At 47.1% G+C, this 19,964-nt stretch overlaps 1 protein-coding gene across 1 annotated transcript in view; it reads right to left on the bottom strand.

Annotated features, from left to right (window-relative positions):
• Positions 1–19,964, bottom strand: part of IGDCC3 (immunoglobulin superfamily DCC subclass member 3) — a 101,231-nt gene that overhangs the window by 27,183 nt on the left and 54,084 nt on the right. The window contains exons 3-6 of the mRNA XM_071441187.1: positions 16,762–16,906; positions 13,921–14,051; positions 9,335–9,472; positions 2,299–2,457 (exon numbers count right to left, since the gene is read on the bottom strand). Coding sequence (XP_071297288.1) covers positions 2,299–2,457; positions 9,335–9,472; positions 13,921–14,051; positions 16,762–16,906 — 573 coding nt within the window. The remainder of the gene's footprint in view (positions 1–2,298; positions 2,458–9,334; positions 9,473–13,920; positions 14,052–16,761; positions 16,907–19,964) is intronic.

The raw sequence follows: 19,964 nt of genomic DNA, 5'->3' as shown, positions 1-19,964 counted from the left end.
TTGGATGGGACAAGGACCACTGCTGGCAGCAGGAGGGAGGACGTGGTCTCAGTTCCAGCCTCCTGCTAACTCCTTGCCTTACAACAGGAAACATCGCCCTTTCTCCTCCAGTTTCCCACCTATAAAACGTCCTGCCTTCAAAAGACTGGGGCAAGTTAATTTGTGCCTCCAGGCACTTCAAGGGCCCCTGCATAAAGGCAGCAAGTACCTGGCCTGGTGTGCTTTGAGGATGCCGTATTGTCCTAGCCCTGTGCTAACTTCCTCTCCAGCCAGGCTTTTGATAGCCCGCTCTTTGCTTTTCTTCCCTTTACGGATGTAATTTGCATCGCTGACATCTTGACAAAGATAAAACCCACAGTCTCCCATGTCAGTCATTATCACTGTTTTCTTCCCAGACGAACCTGAACAGCAATCATTTGTACCTCTCAGCTGGAAAATTCAGGCAAAATGAGATGCAGAGGCAGGAAAAACTGTTTCCAGAGGGAGAGTGAGCAAACCTGGGATGAGCTCAGTTGCCTGCCCAGGGTCTGCCCCTACCCTGCTTGGGAAACATTCCCCTAAAAAACATGAAGCATTTTAAGGATGGGCAATACAGGTTGGGGTCCTGGACACTGCAGGTCCTGTCTAAGGGTTACTCCAAGGACACACTGGCCACGCTTCTCCACACCACTGCCACCTTTTCTGCTGATGCTGAATGCAGGAGCATCCTGCTTCCACAGAAAGACTGGGCCCCTATGGCCCTGTGAGTGACATTTTAGGGACAAATTCTCATCTTGGCTTGCCAGGAGAAAATCCACGGTAATTCTACATCAGCTGAACTCCAGCACTAGACCAGTTGCTCAAGAGATGATGCTAAAATCTCCAAAAAGACCAAAAACTGCTGTCTGTAGCAATGAGAAGTTGTGCTACCTTTCACCCTCTCATTCAGTTGCTAACAGGATGAGTCAATAGCTGAATTATTAGAACTTCATCGATTTTCCAAGTAAATTGTCTTGGGTCTGCCTCCTGGACATCAGCTTGGCATTTGGGCTTAGGAGACCTCTCCTACATGCACCATGTGCAGAGCTGTCCTGCAGCAGCTCAAGAGGGTTTGTATCAGTACAGAGAGGTTGCTCTTAATGCTGGGGTTGATGTTTGTTAATAAGGGGATCCATAGCTGTGCCAGCTGGGAGGTCTCCTCATTGCACTGCTCACCCAGAAATCCAGGAGCAATAGAAACAGTGAGTTTTCACCTTGTCTCATTGTCAGATCAGCACCTGGGGCTCAGGAGGCACAGGCAGCCCCTTCTACCCCTTTCTACACTGCTCCTCCACGGCTGGCGGGATCACTGCCTGCGACTGATCTGTCAGGGGACATCAGGGCTGGAGCAGGGTGAGCATCAGGGCTGGAGCAGGGCACTTTCCCCATCAGCAGCAGAAAGGTTCAATTAGCAGCTCCGGCAGGAGGTGTGTAATTTTAGATTCAGGATATCATCAGTCAATAGTTAATGAGTGAACTGATGAGAGCGTGAGATGCTTTAAGTGGACTAGCTTGAAGAGGAGGTGAGTGCCTGTAATCAGGGGCGGATTGCTGCCATTCAGAGCACGCTGCCAGCTGGGTTTGCCTTCTCAAATGCTTGCCTGGATCCCCTCACCATGGAGACTCGTCACATAGAGCATGTGGAAGGGATTTGTGTGCTTTCCCTAGTGTTGATCTCTACTTTGGGCTGAACTGCCCTTTACAAGTTGCATTTCAGGACAGTTGTTGCAGGAAGAGGAGCAACCTGTATCCCATGGGCACAGCCCCCAAAGGGTGCTTCACTAGGTCCTGGCAACTGGCTCAGACATAGTGTCAACTGCTACATGAAACAGTATCACAGACTTTTTGGAAATGGTTTTAGACTTACTGGTGCCATTTCAGTTGGAAAGCAATACACTGTGAGTGGTATCCACTGCTGCATATCACTGCAGGAGTCATATCTATCATTCAGAGGTGTCCAGTATGAGAACAGTGACCATGTCCTTGTATCACTAAGGACCATGAGACAAATTTGGCTGATTAGTTCAGGCTTTCTGCTGAGATGCACAAGTATGGTAACAAGCAACAACCAGCGTCTGCTAAGACAATGCGACAATGCCTGTGATGGGGTGAGAAATCACTGTAGCCCATACAGCTGATGCCTCAGTTGAACCACACCTGGCTGCGACTCACCCCCACTTGGGAAACCACATGTCTAGGAAAGAAGTGCTTTGCCTGGTACCACCAGAGGAGCGAGCTCAGGACCTGTCCAGCCCAAGCCCTCGGGGTGCCGGGGCTCACCTTGCACGACGAGGCTGCCCTGCGCGGTGCGGCGCACGCGCGTGCCGGGTTTGTTGGCGGCGCACACGTAGATGCCAGAGTGCTGCACTGTGAGGTCCGAGATCATGAGGTTTCCTGTGCCCAGCACCTGGATCCCCTCCACGCCAATCGGGCGGCCGTCTGAAAGAAGGAGAGAAGGACAAGAGTCACATGCTGGACCTTTGGACAAGGTTCTCCAGAGCACAGCCCTCAGTGAGATCCAATTTAAGTACTGATGGAGTGGTGCCATCTTCTGCTACTGCTATTTGCCAAGTAAAGTCAATGGGATTTAGCTGATGCTCTTATCAGAACTGCCTTCTGCAGAAATCAGATCCTTATTTACATGTTTGCCCCAAATCACTCTTTGTTGCTTAAAAACCCAAAGTACCACCACAGGAAATGTGAAAGCTTTCAACCATGTGTTCAGATTAAGAGGAAGCACCCAGAACACAGTTCAACAGAGTGGTTAAACCAAGCTAAATCATCTCAGTTTCTCTGAGCCATTGCCTGGGTTCTTCCATTAGAATGAGCAGGGATCCACTCAGTTCAATAGACTATTTCCATCTGAGAGGCTTCAGGAAGGAGTTCAGCTGACCTACTGCAGTGCTTCCCTGATGCACTTTCCCAGCCACCAGCAATTTATGACCTGCAGATTACCTCACCCAGAAGTTACACCACTTTACCTGATAACCCTTGATGGATTTTTGTGGCTTCTGCAAGTAAGAGAACCCTGGATTTTTGATTCCTTAGCTCTTGAACACACACTAGCTCAAGGGCTGAGGAGCTGGTCTCTCAGCTGGTGGTTAGATCTCATTCACTCTTGCTTGGAAGGGCAACTGAAAATGGCTGCCCCCGCCCCAAGTGCTGGATATGAGGCATGTGAAATAGTTCAGTATCAGGGAATTCACTTTTATCCTGTTTTCTCTGGAAAATTCCCAGCCAGCTCTAATTACAATGTGTTTCATTAGTATCAGGCTATTGCTTTCTATTGTTTCATTGATTTGTGTTTTAAGACACTGTCTGACAAAGGCAGCTCTAAATCAGGCCTAGCACATGTCAGGGTGTCTGAACAGAGGGGCAAGGCAGGAGAGTTTTACTGGAGGAGCAGTTAAACGGAGCACCCTTTCATCAGACAAGAATCAGGGATTCAGTTCTCTCAAGTTTGCTCATGGAGGAGTTTAAAGAACCTACAGAAACCAGAGAAGCAAGAACCAGCCCTGGTGATGGCCCCACCTGACCTCCCCATGAGATTTCCATACTCATGTGCTCCCCTACAGTGGAAAAGCCTGGTCTTGTGCTCCAAAGCGTGCCATAATCTTGCCATGAGCTTCAACTCCAACACAGACAGCATGCAGGGCTAGCTAAAAGTCACCCTGCAAAAACATGCTTTAGATTTAATATCATGCTTTGCATAATAAAAAATATTAGAGAATTTGAGAACCACTGCTCATTCATAACCAACAGGTTCTGGAACAGATTGGGAAAACTCCTCCTCCTCCATGGACTGCAGATGGATCTCTGCTTGCCTGTGGAACTCCATGGGCTGCAGAGGCACAGCTGCCCCACCACGGGCTGCACCCCAGCCTGCAGGGGAATCTCTGCTCTGGCACTGGGAGCAGCCTCTGGCCCTCCTTCTGCACTGATCTTGGGGTCTGCAGGGCTGTTCCTCTCACATGTTCTCACTCCTCTCTCCAGCTGCAATTTGCTCTTGTGTAATAACATTTTTTTCCTTCTTAAATTTATTATCCCAGAGGTGCTACCAGCACTGCTGATGGGCTTGGCCTTGGGCAGTGGTGGGCCCACCTTGAAGCTGGCTGGAATTGGCTCCATTGGATATGAGGAAGCTCCCAGCAACTCCCTCAGTAAAAATCCATCCCTGTAGCTCCCACACCACCAAAACCTTATCATGCAAGCCCAATACAACCATAGGAGTGAGAGATCCCATTTCAGATTCCAGGCAGGATCCTGCTAGGAAACATGGGCAAAGCGTGGGCTGAGAGCTACAAAGGCACTTTCCAAACCTATCTCCTGCCATGCTCTGCATATAATTGTTTTTCAGGAAATTTTGAAGCTTAAAGGTTTCATTGCTTCATTAGACAGGAAATGCCAGACCTCTTCATTATTTGCATTGCAAAGAAAAATGCTTGGATCTTTTAGAGAGAGAAAAACAATGTCATTAAAGAATCACACTGCTGGCCAAGCCACCACTGCAGTAAATGGCTCAGTCATAAAAAAGGACAGTAAAACATGACCTGTCCTACATTTAATGAGCAATAACAAAGAACCATTCCTTCCAAACAGCATTTGAACTGAAGTGTAAAGAGGTCTGAATTAAATCCAAATTGGACTTGATTTCATCTTTTCAGTTAGACCTTTTGGAAGTTTGTATTTACAATAGGTGTAAAAATCAAATCTCTCTCTTGAGGGAGGGATGGGACCAGTGAAAGACATGAAGTGGTCACACCTGGATCCTTCATCACATCACTGCCTTGAGAAATACCACGGAAATGGGACTTGAATGTCAGCAGTTTTACTGCATTATTTATAAAGTGCTCCATCATTTTAGCATGCAAAGACTCAGCCTGCAGCAGGTGCTCCCCCCCAGTCCAAATACCAGTGTCAATATGCCCTCAGTTATCTCTCCAACTCCAGCTATGAGAAGTCTGGTGGTCTGAGGAAACATCTCCTGTCCGCACATCTTTAATTTCCCTGGAGAACAAAGCCCTCCAAGCTCAGAAGCCTTGGTGGATCTGCCATTTGGGTCAGTGTGGCCACCTCTAACAGCCAACAAAGGTCACTGTGCCTGATCACCTCAGACACTTCTCACTCAACCCCTCCCTTTCCAAAAGCACTGAAAAGGGCTTCTACAGAAACATCTCTACTTTCCCAGTCTGTTCCATCCTCCTCAGTCTGTGCCTCACTCGGCCTGAGCCATCCTGCAGTCAGCTAGAAGGTCTTCAGCTAATATCTAGTCCAACTTAGCAACACTGACAACACATATAAATAATACAGAGTGTTTACACAAGAAATTCCTTGCATCCTGAAAGCTCAGCACTTTGCAGAACTGCTGTGCTGAGGGACTCACACCTGCTTTGCAAAGGTTGCTATTTATTTTAACCCTGTTTTCTTTACAGGGAGACCTGAAGAATGGTTTGGATCAGGCAATCCAAACCCTACAAATCCACCTTCCTGGCATCACCTGCCACCATTAAGTCATCTCTTCATGGAGGAGATCTGAAAGACTGCAAAAGCCAACATTTGCTCAGTTCCTAAAGCTGTCAGGACCCAGGCAGGCTTGAAACCACTGCTCATTTAACATGACCTTCTACTTCTTTTAAAGAAGTCAAAAGCAGAAAATTTGAGGTCTGAAAAAAGCCAGTCTGGAGGGAAATTCCTGACAGGTTTTCTCTTTCGATCCCTCAGCTGATGAAGACAAAATGGGGAGGTTCAGGTCTGGTGAAGAGCAGAGTGACCTCTAATTAATAAAGGAGACCATTCTCCAAATGGGAGATGCTCCCCAAAGATGCTCTGGCTATAGACAAGTAGGGACTTCACTGAATCATAGGATGGTTTGGTTTGGAAGGGACCATGAAGATCATTCCATTCCAATCCCCCTTCCACGGGCAGAGACATTCTGCTACCCCAGGTTGCTCCAAGCCCCAGCCAACCTGGCCTTGGACACTTCCAGAGATGGGGCAGTCAAAGCTTCTTTGGGCAACCTGCACCAGGGCTTCCCCACCCTCACAGCAAAGAATTTCTTCCTAACACCCAATCTAAATCTACCCTCTTTCAGCTTAAAGCCATTCCCACCTTGTCCTATCACTGCACACCCTTGCAAAAAGTCCCCCTCCAGCCTTCCTTTAGGTCCTTCCAGGTTCCCCATGGGGATGAAGTCTGGATGAAGGACGCCTGCAGTTTGGGAGCCACGTTATTTATTTTTCCAAGGTGTATGTGATGCTTTCTGGAGCCCATTCTCCGCCTGCTAACCGAGTGATTGGCACACCAGCACCAATTACAGAGCCCCTTAAAACGTGCCAGGCAATATGAATATGCAACAACACGAACGCCTTTCTTTTGTAAGTAGCAAGTAGAAAGAAAGTAACAACTTTCTAATGTTGATCATTTAGGTCTTTTGTGAATTCTTTGTATTGTGTCATAGTAGCCTTCCACTTTTTAGACACATGGGTCTCCTGCTCCTGAGGACACCGGGCACTGTGGATTAGCATATTTAGAGTACATTGCAACAGTTGACTATTCAGTATGTGAAGTGGTGAAATTTACTCTATTATTTCTAAACACTTACGGGAACGGTGCTCCTGTCAACCAGTCAGCCATCTATTGCAAGCTTCTGTGTCCAATAAGTTACCAATTAATTGGCTCCTACAATTGTTGTATAGTTTACTTCTTGAATGGCTCCCTCTTTAGTAATTTCCTTCCCATTGTGCGGCCCTTTCTGACAACTTCTGTATAACGCTATCAGATAATCACTGTCCTTTCTTTCTCGCCTCACTTTTCTGTATCTCTCTAAATAGTTTATTATTCTGCTTTGGTACCTTTTATGGAGGCCAGCTCAGTGGCCTGTCAGTTAAAGGGTAAGGATACATTAAAATCGTCGTTCATTCAAAAGGCTTTGCAGTAAGTGCCCAGGATATTCATTTGTGCACACATACAGGTCCAAGCCTGAAGTGCGTAGCTCTGAAAGGAAAAGCCCTATCTTCCCTGAACAAACCCTTAATGATTTTACATCTCTCTCAGAGCCTGCTCTCTAATGAATGTTGACATTTCATGCACGGTGAGACACAGGAATTCTGTTTGTGGTCAGGGGCTGCAACATATTCCCAAAGAAATTAAATTCAAAATTGATTGTGTGACACTCAAAAACTGGCCCAGAATTTGAATGATTTCCTTCAAGCAAAATATAGCTAGCTGCTTTTCCCACTGAAAACCGGCCAGGTTTTAGCAAAGCCAAAGCAAGAAGTGCAAATGGTGTTTATGGCTTGCTTTCCCCTGTACCAGAAAGCTGTGAAAGCAAAATTGTTCTTTTGCTCCTTTTTGACAGAAGAAATGCCACGATGTCAAAACTGTGAGCAAAGGGGCTCAGAGAGAGTTTCCAAAAAGGCAACGTGCCCTGTGCAAAGTCCCAGCACAACAGCAATGCCACAGCTCTTCCTTACTTCTACAAGGCAAGAAAGATGCTCACACAGAATTGACTTTTTTTGCTTAAATTAAGCCATTCCTATTGCTAAATCAGCTGGATCTCTCTAAGACTTTGTGGCTGTGGATTTTTTTAATTTCTGCAAATGGATTAAAGAGATTTTTTTCCCAAGCTGAGTGAGTTATCTGTAGGAGGAACTTCAGGAAGAAGACCTTCACATGGAGGAAGCCAGAGCTGATAGATGCTCTGAGGACCTCCCTGTCCAGCACAAACCCCTTTCCTTCCCCATGATCACACAGACAAGGAGACATGAAAGTGCTTCCGAAATGGCTACAAAGAGATGACAAAGCCTCCAAGTCATCAGAGAGCCCGTGCACCGCGCCACTGTCAGGATCACTGTCATCTTAAACGAGACCTTGTGATGCTTTGGACAGGAAACATTCCTGCTGAAGGGAAGGGAAAATAACAAGATCTGTTTCCCATTCAGTAGCTCTGATTCTGCCACTGTGCTGCAAAGCAGCGTGGAGAGGGTATTTATTTTTGGTGGAAGGCAAGGCTGAGCTCAGACCATCCAGACAAACATTGCACGGTGCTATTACATCTTCATTATTGCACTGCTCTATAGAGACAAGTGTTTTGAAGAAGGTAATAAGCACTTATAATTAAGGCAATTATAAAGTAGTTTATTATAGTTGAGCACTAACATAGAGCTGTCTTGTGTCCAAGAGAACCAAACCAGTGATATAGAGTATCTGGGGAATTTTTAAAACAGCATCAATCTGATGGTTATGGCTCTGGCGGCAAAAATACCAGTTAGTGGCATACAAAGGCTGATTTTACAAGCCACTAGAGGATGCAAGGAGGGAAAACATGGGAAAAAAGTGCAACTGATATTGGATGCAAGTCCTCATTCCCTGGCAGGCAGCTCTGGAGTGGGAAATCACCCTGCCCATGAGCTGACCATGACCCTTGGAGAGCTGTGGGGGTGGAGTCCCACATCCAGCACAGCAGCATGAGACAGAATTGTCCTGTTTGTGCTTCACAACCACCTTGGGAGACACCAGGAGATGAGCATCCCAAAATTCATGTGACCTCAAGGACCACAAGATCTCCAGAAATCCCAACTGAATCCAACCCCACTGTGCACACAGCCAGAGTTAAAAGCTGTGGGAGATAAAACAAAATTCATCAGCTCTTCACTCAGCACAGGTTTCTGTGGGCAATGGAAGTGTTGCTCTGAGCAAAACAGTTTCTAAGCTATCATCACAAAGTTAGAACCTAAAATAAACCTTAGAGAAACATAGCCCTCTGCTCCTCCTGGCTTGCATGATGCCATCAGACACTGTCTCTGGTTTCCACGCTGATTTAAAAACATATCATGGACCCCAGCAGCAAGGATTTGTTTTTTCAGGGCTTCAGACACACTTTAAACACTCTCTCCCCCTTAAAATTGTTTTAAAACTCCCTGAAAAGGCAGCAAATTTCTTTCAAGTCTGTTTTTATGTGAAAGATGTGTTTGTGTATGATTTTGCTTCTCTAGGCCAACAGTGGTGATGTTTTTGATGCAGCAGCAGAAGATGCTGTCACTTGAGAAAAGATAAAATTATCACCTTTCATGAAACATCTACAGGTTTAACCAACCCACTTCTCTAACAGCTGAAAACAGAATCTTGGCAGAGAGAAAAAACAAAGTGTAGACATGAGGATAAAAAGCACTTCAAGCCTACAATTACCTTCTGTGGGAAGGGAGAGGGTGAATTGGTTGTTGTATAAAACAGTCAGTGGCACCTACCTATTTCCTACATGATGGCTATGGAGAGGAGGAGGAGGGGGAGGAGGAAACCCCAGTGACCCCAGGCTTACCGAGGCGGCTCCAGGAGACGATGGGCCGGGGGTTGCCGGTGGCGATGCACTCCAGCACCGCCGTCTGGTGCACGGTCAGCGTCAGGTTCTCCGGGCCCACGAGGATCATGGGGTCCTTGTACACGGTGGAGTGGGAGCCTGCAACGACAGCACCATGGTCAGAATGCTTCTGATTGCCTCTTGCTAAAGGGAACATCGAGGACTTTGGGTATCCTCCAAGTACATCTCTTCTAAGCACACATCCTCTTCATCGGCAGCTGTAGTGATAGGAGAAGGAGTAATGAGTTCAAACTGGAAGAGGGGAAATTCAGTTTAGGTATTTGGAAGAGATTCTTCCCTGTGAGGGTGGTGAGACCCTGGCACAGGCTGCCCAGAGAAGCTGTGGATTCCATCCCTGGAAGTGTTCAAGGCCAGCCTGGGCAGGACTTGGAGCAATCTGCTCTAGTGGAAGGTGCCCCTGTCCATGGCAGGGGGTGGAATGAGATGATCTTTAAGGGTCCTTCCAACCCAAACCATTCCAGGATTCTAAATTATGTGGCTGGTGTAACCCTCAATAAACCTGAGATGTACATGAAACAAAAGGAGCACAGTGTTTGTGTGACAGTCACACTGAACATATTTTAAGTGTGCATTGATTATTCCTGGGGAAAACCCCTGAAGAAATGATCCAGCCACAAACAGCCCTGTAAACACCTGGATATCAACAACATAAAGAAGGAACTGCACTGTGAACTGCAAAGAGAAGATGTGCATGGTATATAAGGAAAACACAACATGAAAGACAGCAGGAATGCAAATAAATGAGGGGGTTGCTTTATCTTTCAGCATTTCAAACCACAAAGTAATCCATACAGACCACAATACCTAACTCTGTCTCTGTGAGCATCCTCTCTTGCTGCTGGTGTCACTTGCTCCAAAAGACCTGTCCTGGGACAAGGAATGATGGAGGTAACAGTCCCTGACTCCGGCTGAGGAGCTTTCTGAGAGGAGACTTCTCTGATGACTGCACCCTACTTTTTCCTACAATTTTCCTGCAAGGAGAGGATGCATCCCACTGCACTGATACAACTGTGACATATTTGCTGCTCATGATACAATCAGTAATCCTTTATTTGCACTATAGTAGCACCAAGTGGCAGCAATCAAGAATAAAACCCATCATGCAAGATGGATGTGCAGACCCATAAAAGAACAAAATCCTGGCACAAGGACCCTGGACACCAGACAGGCACAAGAAAGGCAAAAGGAAACACATTTCACTAGACAGAACTACGGCATGGGACAAAACAATCATCCTGTGTTATGTATACCACAGCTGAACCCATATCTCCTGAGACCCTGAAAAGTGCCTTATCCCTGGGCCGAAAGTCCCTGCAGCCTTTACTCCCATTTTCTGGAAGCAGGAGAGGAGAAAACCCAAGAGATATTCTCAGTTCTCCATCAGTAAATGGGAATACTGAAAATGAGTCTTCCTCCCTGTCTCTGATGAGAAATGCTGAGGTCAAAGCAGTGTTTAAGGAATTCCATCAATCTTACAGCTGCTGACAAAAAAAGCTCTGTACACCTGCAAAGACAAATACCTGGACTGGTCATCTGCCCCCAAGCAGGAGTGGGGCACAGGGAGGGCTGGGGAGCACAGCCCTGGCTGAGCTTTGCCAAAGGGATCAACCCACACTGACTCCTGTACATGGACTTTCCAATGTTCAAAATGCTCGTTACAGAGAAGTGATCCACCAAAATCTATCGACAGGGGCTTTTCTCCAAGAAAAACAATTTCTTCCTGCACTTTTGAGTGTTACTCGCTCACAGCAGCTCAGGGGCTGGAATCAGGGCATAGCAGGGGGATTCCACAGTGGTCCAAGGGCAAGCACAGATCAGAGCAGCTCGTTTGTGAATTGTTCCTACGGGGGCTAAGCAGGGAATGATAAAGCGACTCCGAGCTTGTGTGTAAATGGGCAAAATCCAAGAAAAATCACCGTGTCAGCGTGACTTAAGAGCTGACTTTCTCACTAAATGCATTTCACTGCAAGCCATAAAATGCAGATTTTTTGATGAGAACCAGAATGCACAATAAATTCATATGACCGGCTGGTTAACCCCAAGAGATCTGAAAAACAATACCTTCCCCTCAGTACCTCGGAGTGCCTTTAAAACCCATGTAGATTTATTGTTCTGAATCACAATACTAAATGTTCACGCTTAGAATAATACGGTATTATCAGCGTATTATATAGCGATTTCAATATTTCAAAACACGGAGAAATGAAATGAATTGTCCAAGGTCACCCAAGAATATCAGCAAATGGGAGCCAAGCTCAAAGCAGAATTTATGAAACACACTACTTTGACAATAAAATATTTAAATATCACATTCTTTGATTTCTACTCTGAGTCTTAGATATTCAGGTTTTTAAGTGTGGATTCAGCTCCCTGAGTTTGGGCAAATGCTGTCCAGCTCTGGAATTGGCATTCCCACTACTGCTCACCTTCTGCAAAGGCCATGGAATGGCCCTGTAGCTTGGCTGCTGAGCCCATCACCCACAGCAGTGACAGCTCCAGGGCCAGCAGGGACTGGGGCACAGCAGTCAGATGTCAGCACTGCACAAAGGGACCGACCATGTCCCAACATCAAGGAGGAGGTTTCCTTCTTCAATCAGACCAGCTCTTTGATGCAGGGTCAGGAAGGAAGGAATGATAAAATGAGGGACTCGTGGCAGGCGAGTGCTGCTGGAGCTCAACAGGGTTCACGGCAGTGCAGGGATCTATTCTGAAAGGGGAAAAGGCTCTAATGATGCCTATGGTCCCCAGGGACTCTGCCAGCAGCAGTCACAGTGAGGATGGGGAGGTCCCCAGCACTGCCAGCAGTGACAGGCACTCCAGCAGAGACAGGAGCATCGCCTGCCAGATCTTGATCAAAAGGACAGCAGCAGAGAGAGCCACAGCTTGCACTGGAAAGGTGTCAGTGCAGAGAGGCAGGCAGCCCCCTCGGGAGCAGCTCCGCTGAGCAGGCACTTGAAAATAATCAGTCAGCAGGACTGGAAGACATCTCTGTGCTGCTCACTGCCGGCAGCCCTGCCACCACCGCCAGGCAGAGGAGGGAGAGCACTGCAAGCAGGCTCCTTCATCCCCACGGGCAGCCACCCTCCTCCTCCTCCCCTCCTGCCGGGCTGTGGCAGTACCCTGCAGGGCACAGGCTTCCAGAGCCCATTCTCACCCTCTCCCTCCTCCCTCCCAATCCAGGGCTTGGATTGGAAACCTCAGGGAGGCTGATCTGGTGCTTCTCTACTTCTCTGGTGAAGCAATGGCTGAAGCTGCTGCCCAGCAGGGAAAAGTGGGAGCCCTCCTGCCATCATGAAGAGCAGAGAGACCATTCCCAAGATACAAAAGATTTGCAAGAATTCTGCTTACCCCATCATGCCTAATGCCATGTGCACAGCAGCACTCACGTTAGCTCAGTATTTACTGACACAACACCCACACCAGCAAAGCAATGCCCCGTGCACCTCTGTGGCTCACCACAGCCTCTGCTGCCGTGCCAAAGCCCAGGGTTCACATGCTAACACATACCTGCTGTCCTGATCTAACAGATATTTGTGTGTTCTTAGCAAACACCACAGAGCATAAACCTTTTCTGTGGAGGTTTAACCCAGTGCAATGAGTTTTCCATGCAAATGTCCAGTTACAGCAGTGCAGGCACTGAAGCATGGTCCAAACCCTTCAACAAACACTTACACACGGTGCCCATATTCATCATCTGACTGCTTTAAGGAGGAGAAAAAACCACAAATGTTTCATGGACAGGAAACCTGGAAAATATCCATCTGTAATGAGGGATGGTCAGATGAGAACAACTAGAGCTTTCTGCCCTGCGAGAAATAGAAACTCAGGCCAGTAAACTGACACAAAGAACTTCACCACATTGATAATTTACTGCTCTTTATTCCCTCTATGTGGCTACTGTTTGCATAGATCAAGCAAACAGATAAGTAACAGGTACCCAAAGCCCCCAGGTCTTTCAGAACCAGTTAACCTGCTTTCTTTCCCATCAGAGTTGATATACACAGCATCACTCTTCCCTCGGCTTCACCCCATTTCACACATGTTGCTTTTTTACAGTCAGCAGAGGCTAATATGACACTTGGTAGAGGTGTTAAGTCTGCTCCAGAACCACTGGCCAGGCAGTGTTTTGGAGGGTGATGGGAAGCTGTGAGATGTGTGCTGGAAAGCCTCCAGCTTCTGAGTACCAGCAATTACATGTATATGATGGACAGGAGCATAAGAGCTCAGGGGAAAGACCTTTGGCTGCATGTAAGAAAGAACTCAGAAACACCCACTCAACCATCCCTGGGGAGACTTCCCTTGCCTGTTATCTCCAAAGATGCAATCTCCATTTCCACAGGGAATCTGGGATGTACCATACTGGAAGGGATCTTAACAACCAACAATGCAGAAAAAGGAAGGTGTTACGGCTGGACAGAGGAATGCCTCTCAGTGTGTTAGCCTGAAGCTCTCTTAAACTGTCCTGGTCCAGAGCAGCAGTGGGAAGAAGACAGGAAGGCAGCCAGGACAGCGTAGCTGGCACTAACCTGACACGGTGAGCCGGGCCTCCCGGCTGAACTTCACATTAGCAATATTGGTGGCAACGCAGTGAAATATCCCACTGTCCTCTGCCCTTAGCCCCGTTATCTGGAGAACCCCCTTGGGGAGCAGCGTGTACCTGTGGGGAGACAAAACAGAATCAAAAGCTTGCAAAGCAGGACATGATATGACAGCAGGCTGCACACCCATCCAGGTGAGGCAGGCTGGCTCCCTGCATCCCAGTGCAGAGGTGCCAATACCACCAGAATGTCAACACCCCTTTAGGCTGAGCCCAAGCCTGCTTCTGCATCAGTACTTAGGTTTTTTTGGATACTTGAGCCTTTGGTCTTCTTTTACGGGGGAATAAAAGAAAATAATTTATCTCCTGATGCATCCTTGAGAAATGGTGATTTTTGTTGGAAGGCTACAAAATAGATGCTTCCCATTTAACCTGTGGAATAGCTCTGGCAGTGCATTTGCATGTGAAGACAGCTGACATTACAGTTATCATGACATGGGAATTACCACTCATCAGCTGAAGCACAGTGACCAAGGACAGGCATCAGAAACCTGTGCTCCACGCTCCCCACTCCAGGCCCAGGACTCAAATCCGTATGACCTTAAAACCTCGGATGCATGAAAAGGAATGTTTAAAATAAATATTGTGCGGGCAAATGTAAACATCAATAAATATTTTATATCTTTAAAACACAGGCACATTTAAATCACGCGTGCATACACACATATATGTACACATACATTACAGGTTGCTTGGCAACCACTTGTTTAAATTGGCTGGTAGTAAGTCATTAGACTGTGATGAGTTAATAATCCATTTCCGTCCGGAAGATGAAGAATATCTTTCTCCATATCAGCATATGGTTAAGTGCCTATAACCTGCTCCCTGCGCCGCGTTCTAAACGTGTGGCTCCGTGTCGGTGGCAGCACGACAGCAATCAGTTCTACATGGCCCCAAGTTGATTGCAATCTCTCTGGGACTTTAAAATGCCCATTGTTTTGGATGAATTATACTACAAGAAGCCTTCATTTTTGTTAACAATCTGCCCACAGCATTAGAGGATTCAATTCCAAAGCTATTATTCTGCCTTCAAAGCCTCCAAGTGCAAGACTCGGCATACAAATTTATATACACTTTATACGCAGAAATGCACCAAGCGTGATTAATGCAGAAATCCAATTCAGTTAGAGAAGCAACTCTCATCACCCAGGCTCTGGTGTCAGAGATTAATCTACTGAGCTGACAATGAAAAACTTCCCAATAACTTTGCTCCTACAAAAAGCCGAATCTCTTCAAAATCAGGACACGAGTGTAAGGAAACTGTTCCTAGGCTACATCCTCCAGGGCTTGGGCAAACTCTCTTCCCCAGAGGAGAAGCAGCAGGAACGAGCACAGCTTGGACCTTTCTGGGTTGGAGAAAAGTCTTGGCTTCTCAGCCTTGGGGTTCCTCAAACTTGGGGTTCCCCAGCCTCAGAGAAAAGAAGTCCTGGTCATATTTAAATCCCTGCCACATTTCTGACCAACTCCACAGCTGTGTCCCTGGGTTCAAATGCAAAGGATCAATGATGCATGAAGGACTTCAGGGGAACTTCTCCTGTCCTGCAACATCTCACTGGGATGCCACAAGGCATCCAGCAAAGTTCTCCACCCTTACTTCTGCTGATGCCACCTCGGATCAGTGGCTCTGCTCTACCACGTCCCCAGTTCAGCACCTGTATGAGTAAGAATCCTTCAGAGGAGATCAAGTTCAACAAATCAACCTTGCGCTGGGCTAAAAAAAGCTTAGCTGAAAAATGCAAGGAAAAACAAAACCTGACAGTTGCAGTTTTCCACAGCAGATTTGGGCCTCTTGGGTCCTTCTACTGTAAGTTCACTGCCACTCTGAGAAGGTCAGGCATTGTTCCAGCCTTCGTGTTTTCTCCTGCCTCCAAAGAACCCAACCACATTCTGCCGCAGAGCTGACATTTTTAAGAATAGGGGCTTTCAGGAAAATATTTACAGCTTCCTGGTTTCGCCTATTCCCAAGGCAGGGTGTCAGTGTTTGCTCGAGGTGTGCTGTGAGCGATTGTCCCCGGCGCTGGCTGCGCGGCCGCCGGCAGCGGGCACGCGTTTCCTGCCAGCTGCGCTGCCCTGCGCCGCGCACCAAACCCTGATGAGGGACACTTCCGACGCCAAGGGAGCGCCTGTCAAACACAGGAAGCGGCGACGTGCCGCTCCAGGTCTAGGCTGGGAAGGGAGGCAGCTGGAGTTTCTCTTTAGGAGATTGTTTGGGAAATGGCAGCTCAGGGTGCTGTGAGAAGCTCTCTGCAGAGCTCCCCAGTTGCCACACATGAGGGAGTCCACCTGGAAATGGCAGCCACAGTGAAATTCAGCACTTGCAAGAGTCCAGGACCCATATGCAAGATCCTAAGATTCATCCTAATCATGAATCTGTCTCAGAAAGAGTTACACAAAATGAAGCCATGGAGGGATGAAAGATGCCAAAGCTACCCAGCTCTCTGAGGCTTGCTGGGCAGGTCTCAATGCTGGAAAATAAACCTGGAGCAGGGTTGATCAGAGACGGTCAGTGCAAGCCCTTCAAAATCAGCTAATAGCTTTATGTACTTCTCCTGGGAAATGCCAGTACTCCTACAAGGTGTTTGCCCAAAAGGAGAGCCAAACCAGAAAAGCCACAACACACTAAACAAAAGAGTCTTCCATGGTGGAAACATTGGCCAAGACCCTTAGCCCAGGTTAGTTGTGTCTGAACACAACTGGAAGCAACAGAAAGTCTAGTGATCTTTTCCCATCTGGAGAAAGGCCAGCAGCACATGGCTTAGACATGTCCTACCTTTCATTGTCTGTGTTGACTGGCATGCTGTTCTTATGCCATAGGATGACTGGCTCAGGCAAGCCGTGGATCTGGCACTGGAATCTTGCTACACCGCCTTCCTCCACCACTGCATTCTGAGGGTGGATGTGGAAGTCAGACATTGCTGAAAGACAAAAAGAGAGACAAAATTATTCACATGTGAAGAAAGAGCCAACTGGAAGATGTCAGCAACTTTACATGACCTAGAAACACAATCATTTCCCACACAATGCAAATGGGACTGTAATGTAATGTAAGAGCAGAAGGCCAGCTTGCAGCCTAACCTTCTGCATGGAAAAACAAGACTAGTGGGAAGTTCTTGGTATCCCACCTGCCTCTGCACATTGAAATGATTGGCTCAACCAGAACAGCAGACTTTGCTCCAGGACCCTCATGGTGCTTAGCAAGGTCTGCCAGGGCAGCGAGAAACACAGACACTGCACTGGCACTTATCAGAGCTCATTCCCAATAGCTTGACCAGTCTTTGGATCCTAGTCCACATCAAAAGAGAGATGGATCCTTTCTGTTGCCATCAATGTCTTACCTGTTGTAAATATCCTTCTGATATGTACAGCTTGACTCCTAAACTCATGTTATTTAAATAATTTGAGCAGAAGAATGCCAAAATACCCTAGTGAAACATACAGCCCTTGATTTCCACCTGTTTGCAGGTGCTCCTGCTCATTGCATACTCTGCCTTCCAGCACATCAGCAGGAGCAGCCACATCCCCAGGTTGGGAAGCAAAAGGATTCAGCCAAAAGAAAGAGCAGCTGCCAAGAGCTCAGCAAAATGAGGCTTTTGGGGCTGGGACCACCCGACAGCAAATGATGAGCCCCAGCATGCCCACGCAGGGTGAATACAGACCAGCCTGTTCCAGCAAGCCACAGCTGTAACCACCGTGTGGAAACACTCTGGCACGCTGTTAGAGCTACATAAATAATACCGTAATCATTACTATTAATTAATTGGAAGGTGCTGCCTGTTGACTCCGCAATAAACATATTCAAAGCTAATAAACATCCCAGTGGTTATTGAGCTCGTGATTCATTTAAAGTGCTGCATTCACAGGAAGGTCTCTCGCATTACCATACAAAACAAACTCCAGGAGAACTCCCTGCTCTGCCGCCCCAACCCGATGACACCCTCTCCCCAGCAAGAAAACCTCGTCCCCTTTTACAAGCATCAAGTGCAATGACTGTGGGTCTGCTAAGGAACAAGCTGCCTATGTGTCAGGGCAGCTTAATCATTCATCTGCAAACTGCAGTTGGGCTCAGGCAGATGGGAGATGGCCATTAGCAATCATACATTAAATATGTGTTGCATTAACCTGCGCTGCTCCCGCAGCCACCGCTCTCAACCCGCTGATGGCAGATTTGTTAAGCTGATGGAGTAGCACGGAGCAAAGCCCCAGCCCTGCACAGTTCCAGGGTTGGGAAGGTTTTGTAGGTATGAGGGTGGAATGGGCAGGCAGCCCCACGTCGGGAGCCAGACCGGGGAGTGGCTGCGCAATGTTCCAGCCAGATGGCGACACACCAGCACAAGGTGAAAGATCACGGAAAATTGTATTTCTCTTTCCCAAGATAAAAGCCAATGCAATTATCCTCTCTGGTATAGGATTATAGGATGGAACCCAATAGTGCAATGGCTATTTACCCAATTCATATAGATTTAGCCTTGAAATGAGACTGATCATGGCTCAGAGCATTCAGACATGGAAAGGAGCCCAAAGGCTACTAGGAGGTCTCTCATCACCAGGTGATGCCGCTTCCAAGGTGGCAAGGGATGCTTCAAAAGATGGGGGATCCATGGGTGCCTGCAGCAGGGGAGCTCAAGGGAGCCTGCAGCACATTTCAAGGCTGAAGACCCAGACCAGGGTGAGCATTTTTGCAAAGTCAAAGCTTATGGACTCTCACCAAGAAATGAATCCAAGAATTACTGAGAATGACACAAAGCTCTCTAAAAATTTTTTTTAAAAAGCATGGATTCAGATGCCTGTAGGAAAATTCCTTTCAAATGTACAGATGCTCAGCGCTGAGGTTTTCTGGTGGTTGACAGGGTTGATAAAAGAGGGAGGTGTGAATGAGAACCGCCCAACAGACTTTGCTCTGCTGGCTACAGAATTCATCGCCATTCCTTTATTTCAATAATATCACCTCTTATAGGTAAAACTGCAGCAATAACCTCTACTCTTAAAGACACCAGTATTAATATTTATCATGAATAAAACATGGAAAGTTATAAATAATTCAGTTATGAGGATGTTAAGTAAAATATTACTCTTCAACGACACTATAATGTGGCTTTGAAGCACAGTTTTATGTTAAATGCCTAGGAAACACTGTGACCCTTGCCAAGACCAGCTGGTTTGCAGAAGATGCATTAAAAATTCATGCACTGAGCTACAAAATGCTATTTTTAAAACAGGTTTACGAGTTTATTTACAATTGCAGAGACAAAAGACTTTTGGAGCATCTCCTGTAAAACAGCAACAAAACTTCAATGTGAGTGATTACTGGGTTTTCAGCCTGGGAATAAATCACTGGGGAGAAGGAGAGGAAAGGGACAGGAGCTCAACTGCTTCACAGGGCATTGCCTGGAGGAGCTAAATCTCTGCTGACCCATGTGAGGTTTTTATATACGTCCCAACTGACTGTAACAAACTCATGTAGCAGAGTGCTGGCTCCTGTTTGTCACTTGCCTTCCCGTGGCAAGCAGCAGGACCCCGTCACCAGCCGGGTGCTTTTGTTCCAGCCGCCAAGGAGAAGAGCTGCACGTCAGCCCGGGTGGGGTTGGCCAGCAGCCAGGGAGCTGCAGCTCATTTCTATGCTAATGGCTATAATAATTTTAAAAATAAATACATGCAATCACAATATTCACCCGCGAGCTCCTAAGAGGGGAGGCACTCACTAATCCATCTGCCAGCGCTCTCTGCCATCCAGCAATGCAACATCCATGTGCCAATGGAGGGACTGGTGCTACCCCAGGCCTTTTTTTCCATCATCAGAGGGGCGAGTGCCACCCTGTTCCCATTAAATTTCCCTCTGCCATCTCCTTGTGTCATCAAGCCATAAAAATAACATAAATCACATGCACACTCATTGTTCCACATTAATGCTCCAAGCTGTGATGTCTCCGTGCTTCTGCTATCATCCCACCTGGATTTTGGCTGTGGTACACAGCA

The sequence above is a fragment of the Agelaius tricolor genome, unplaced genomic scaffold (genome assembly GCF_023055355.1).
Source record: "Agelaius tricolor isolate 1412-34295 unplaced genomic scaffold, bAgeTri1.0.p SCAF_16, whole genome shotgun sequence".
Classification (NCBI taxonomy): Eukaryota; Metazoa; Chordata; class Aves; order Passeriformes; family Icteridae; genus Agelaius; species Agelaius tricolor.
Note: the sequence above shows the minus strand (reverse complement) of the source record. Positions and strands in the feature narration are given on the sequence as shown.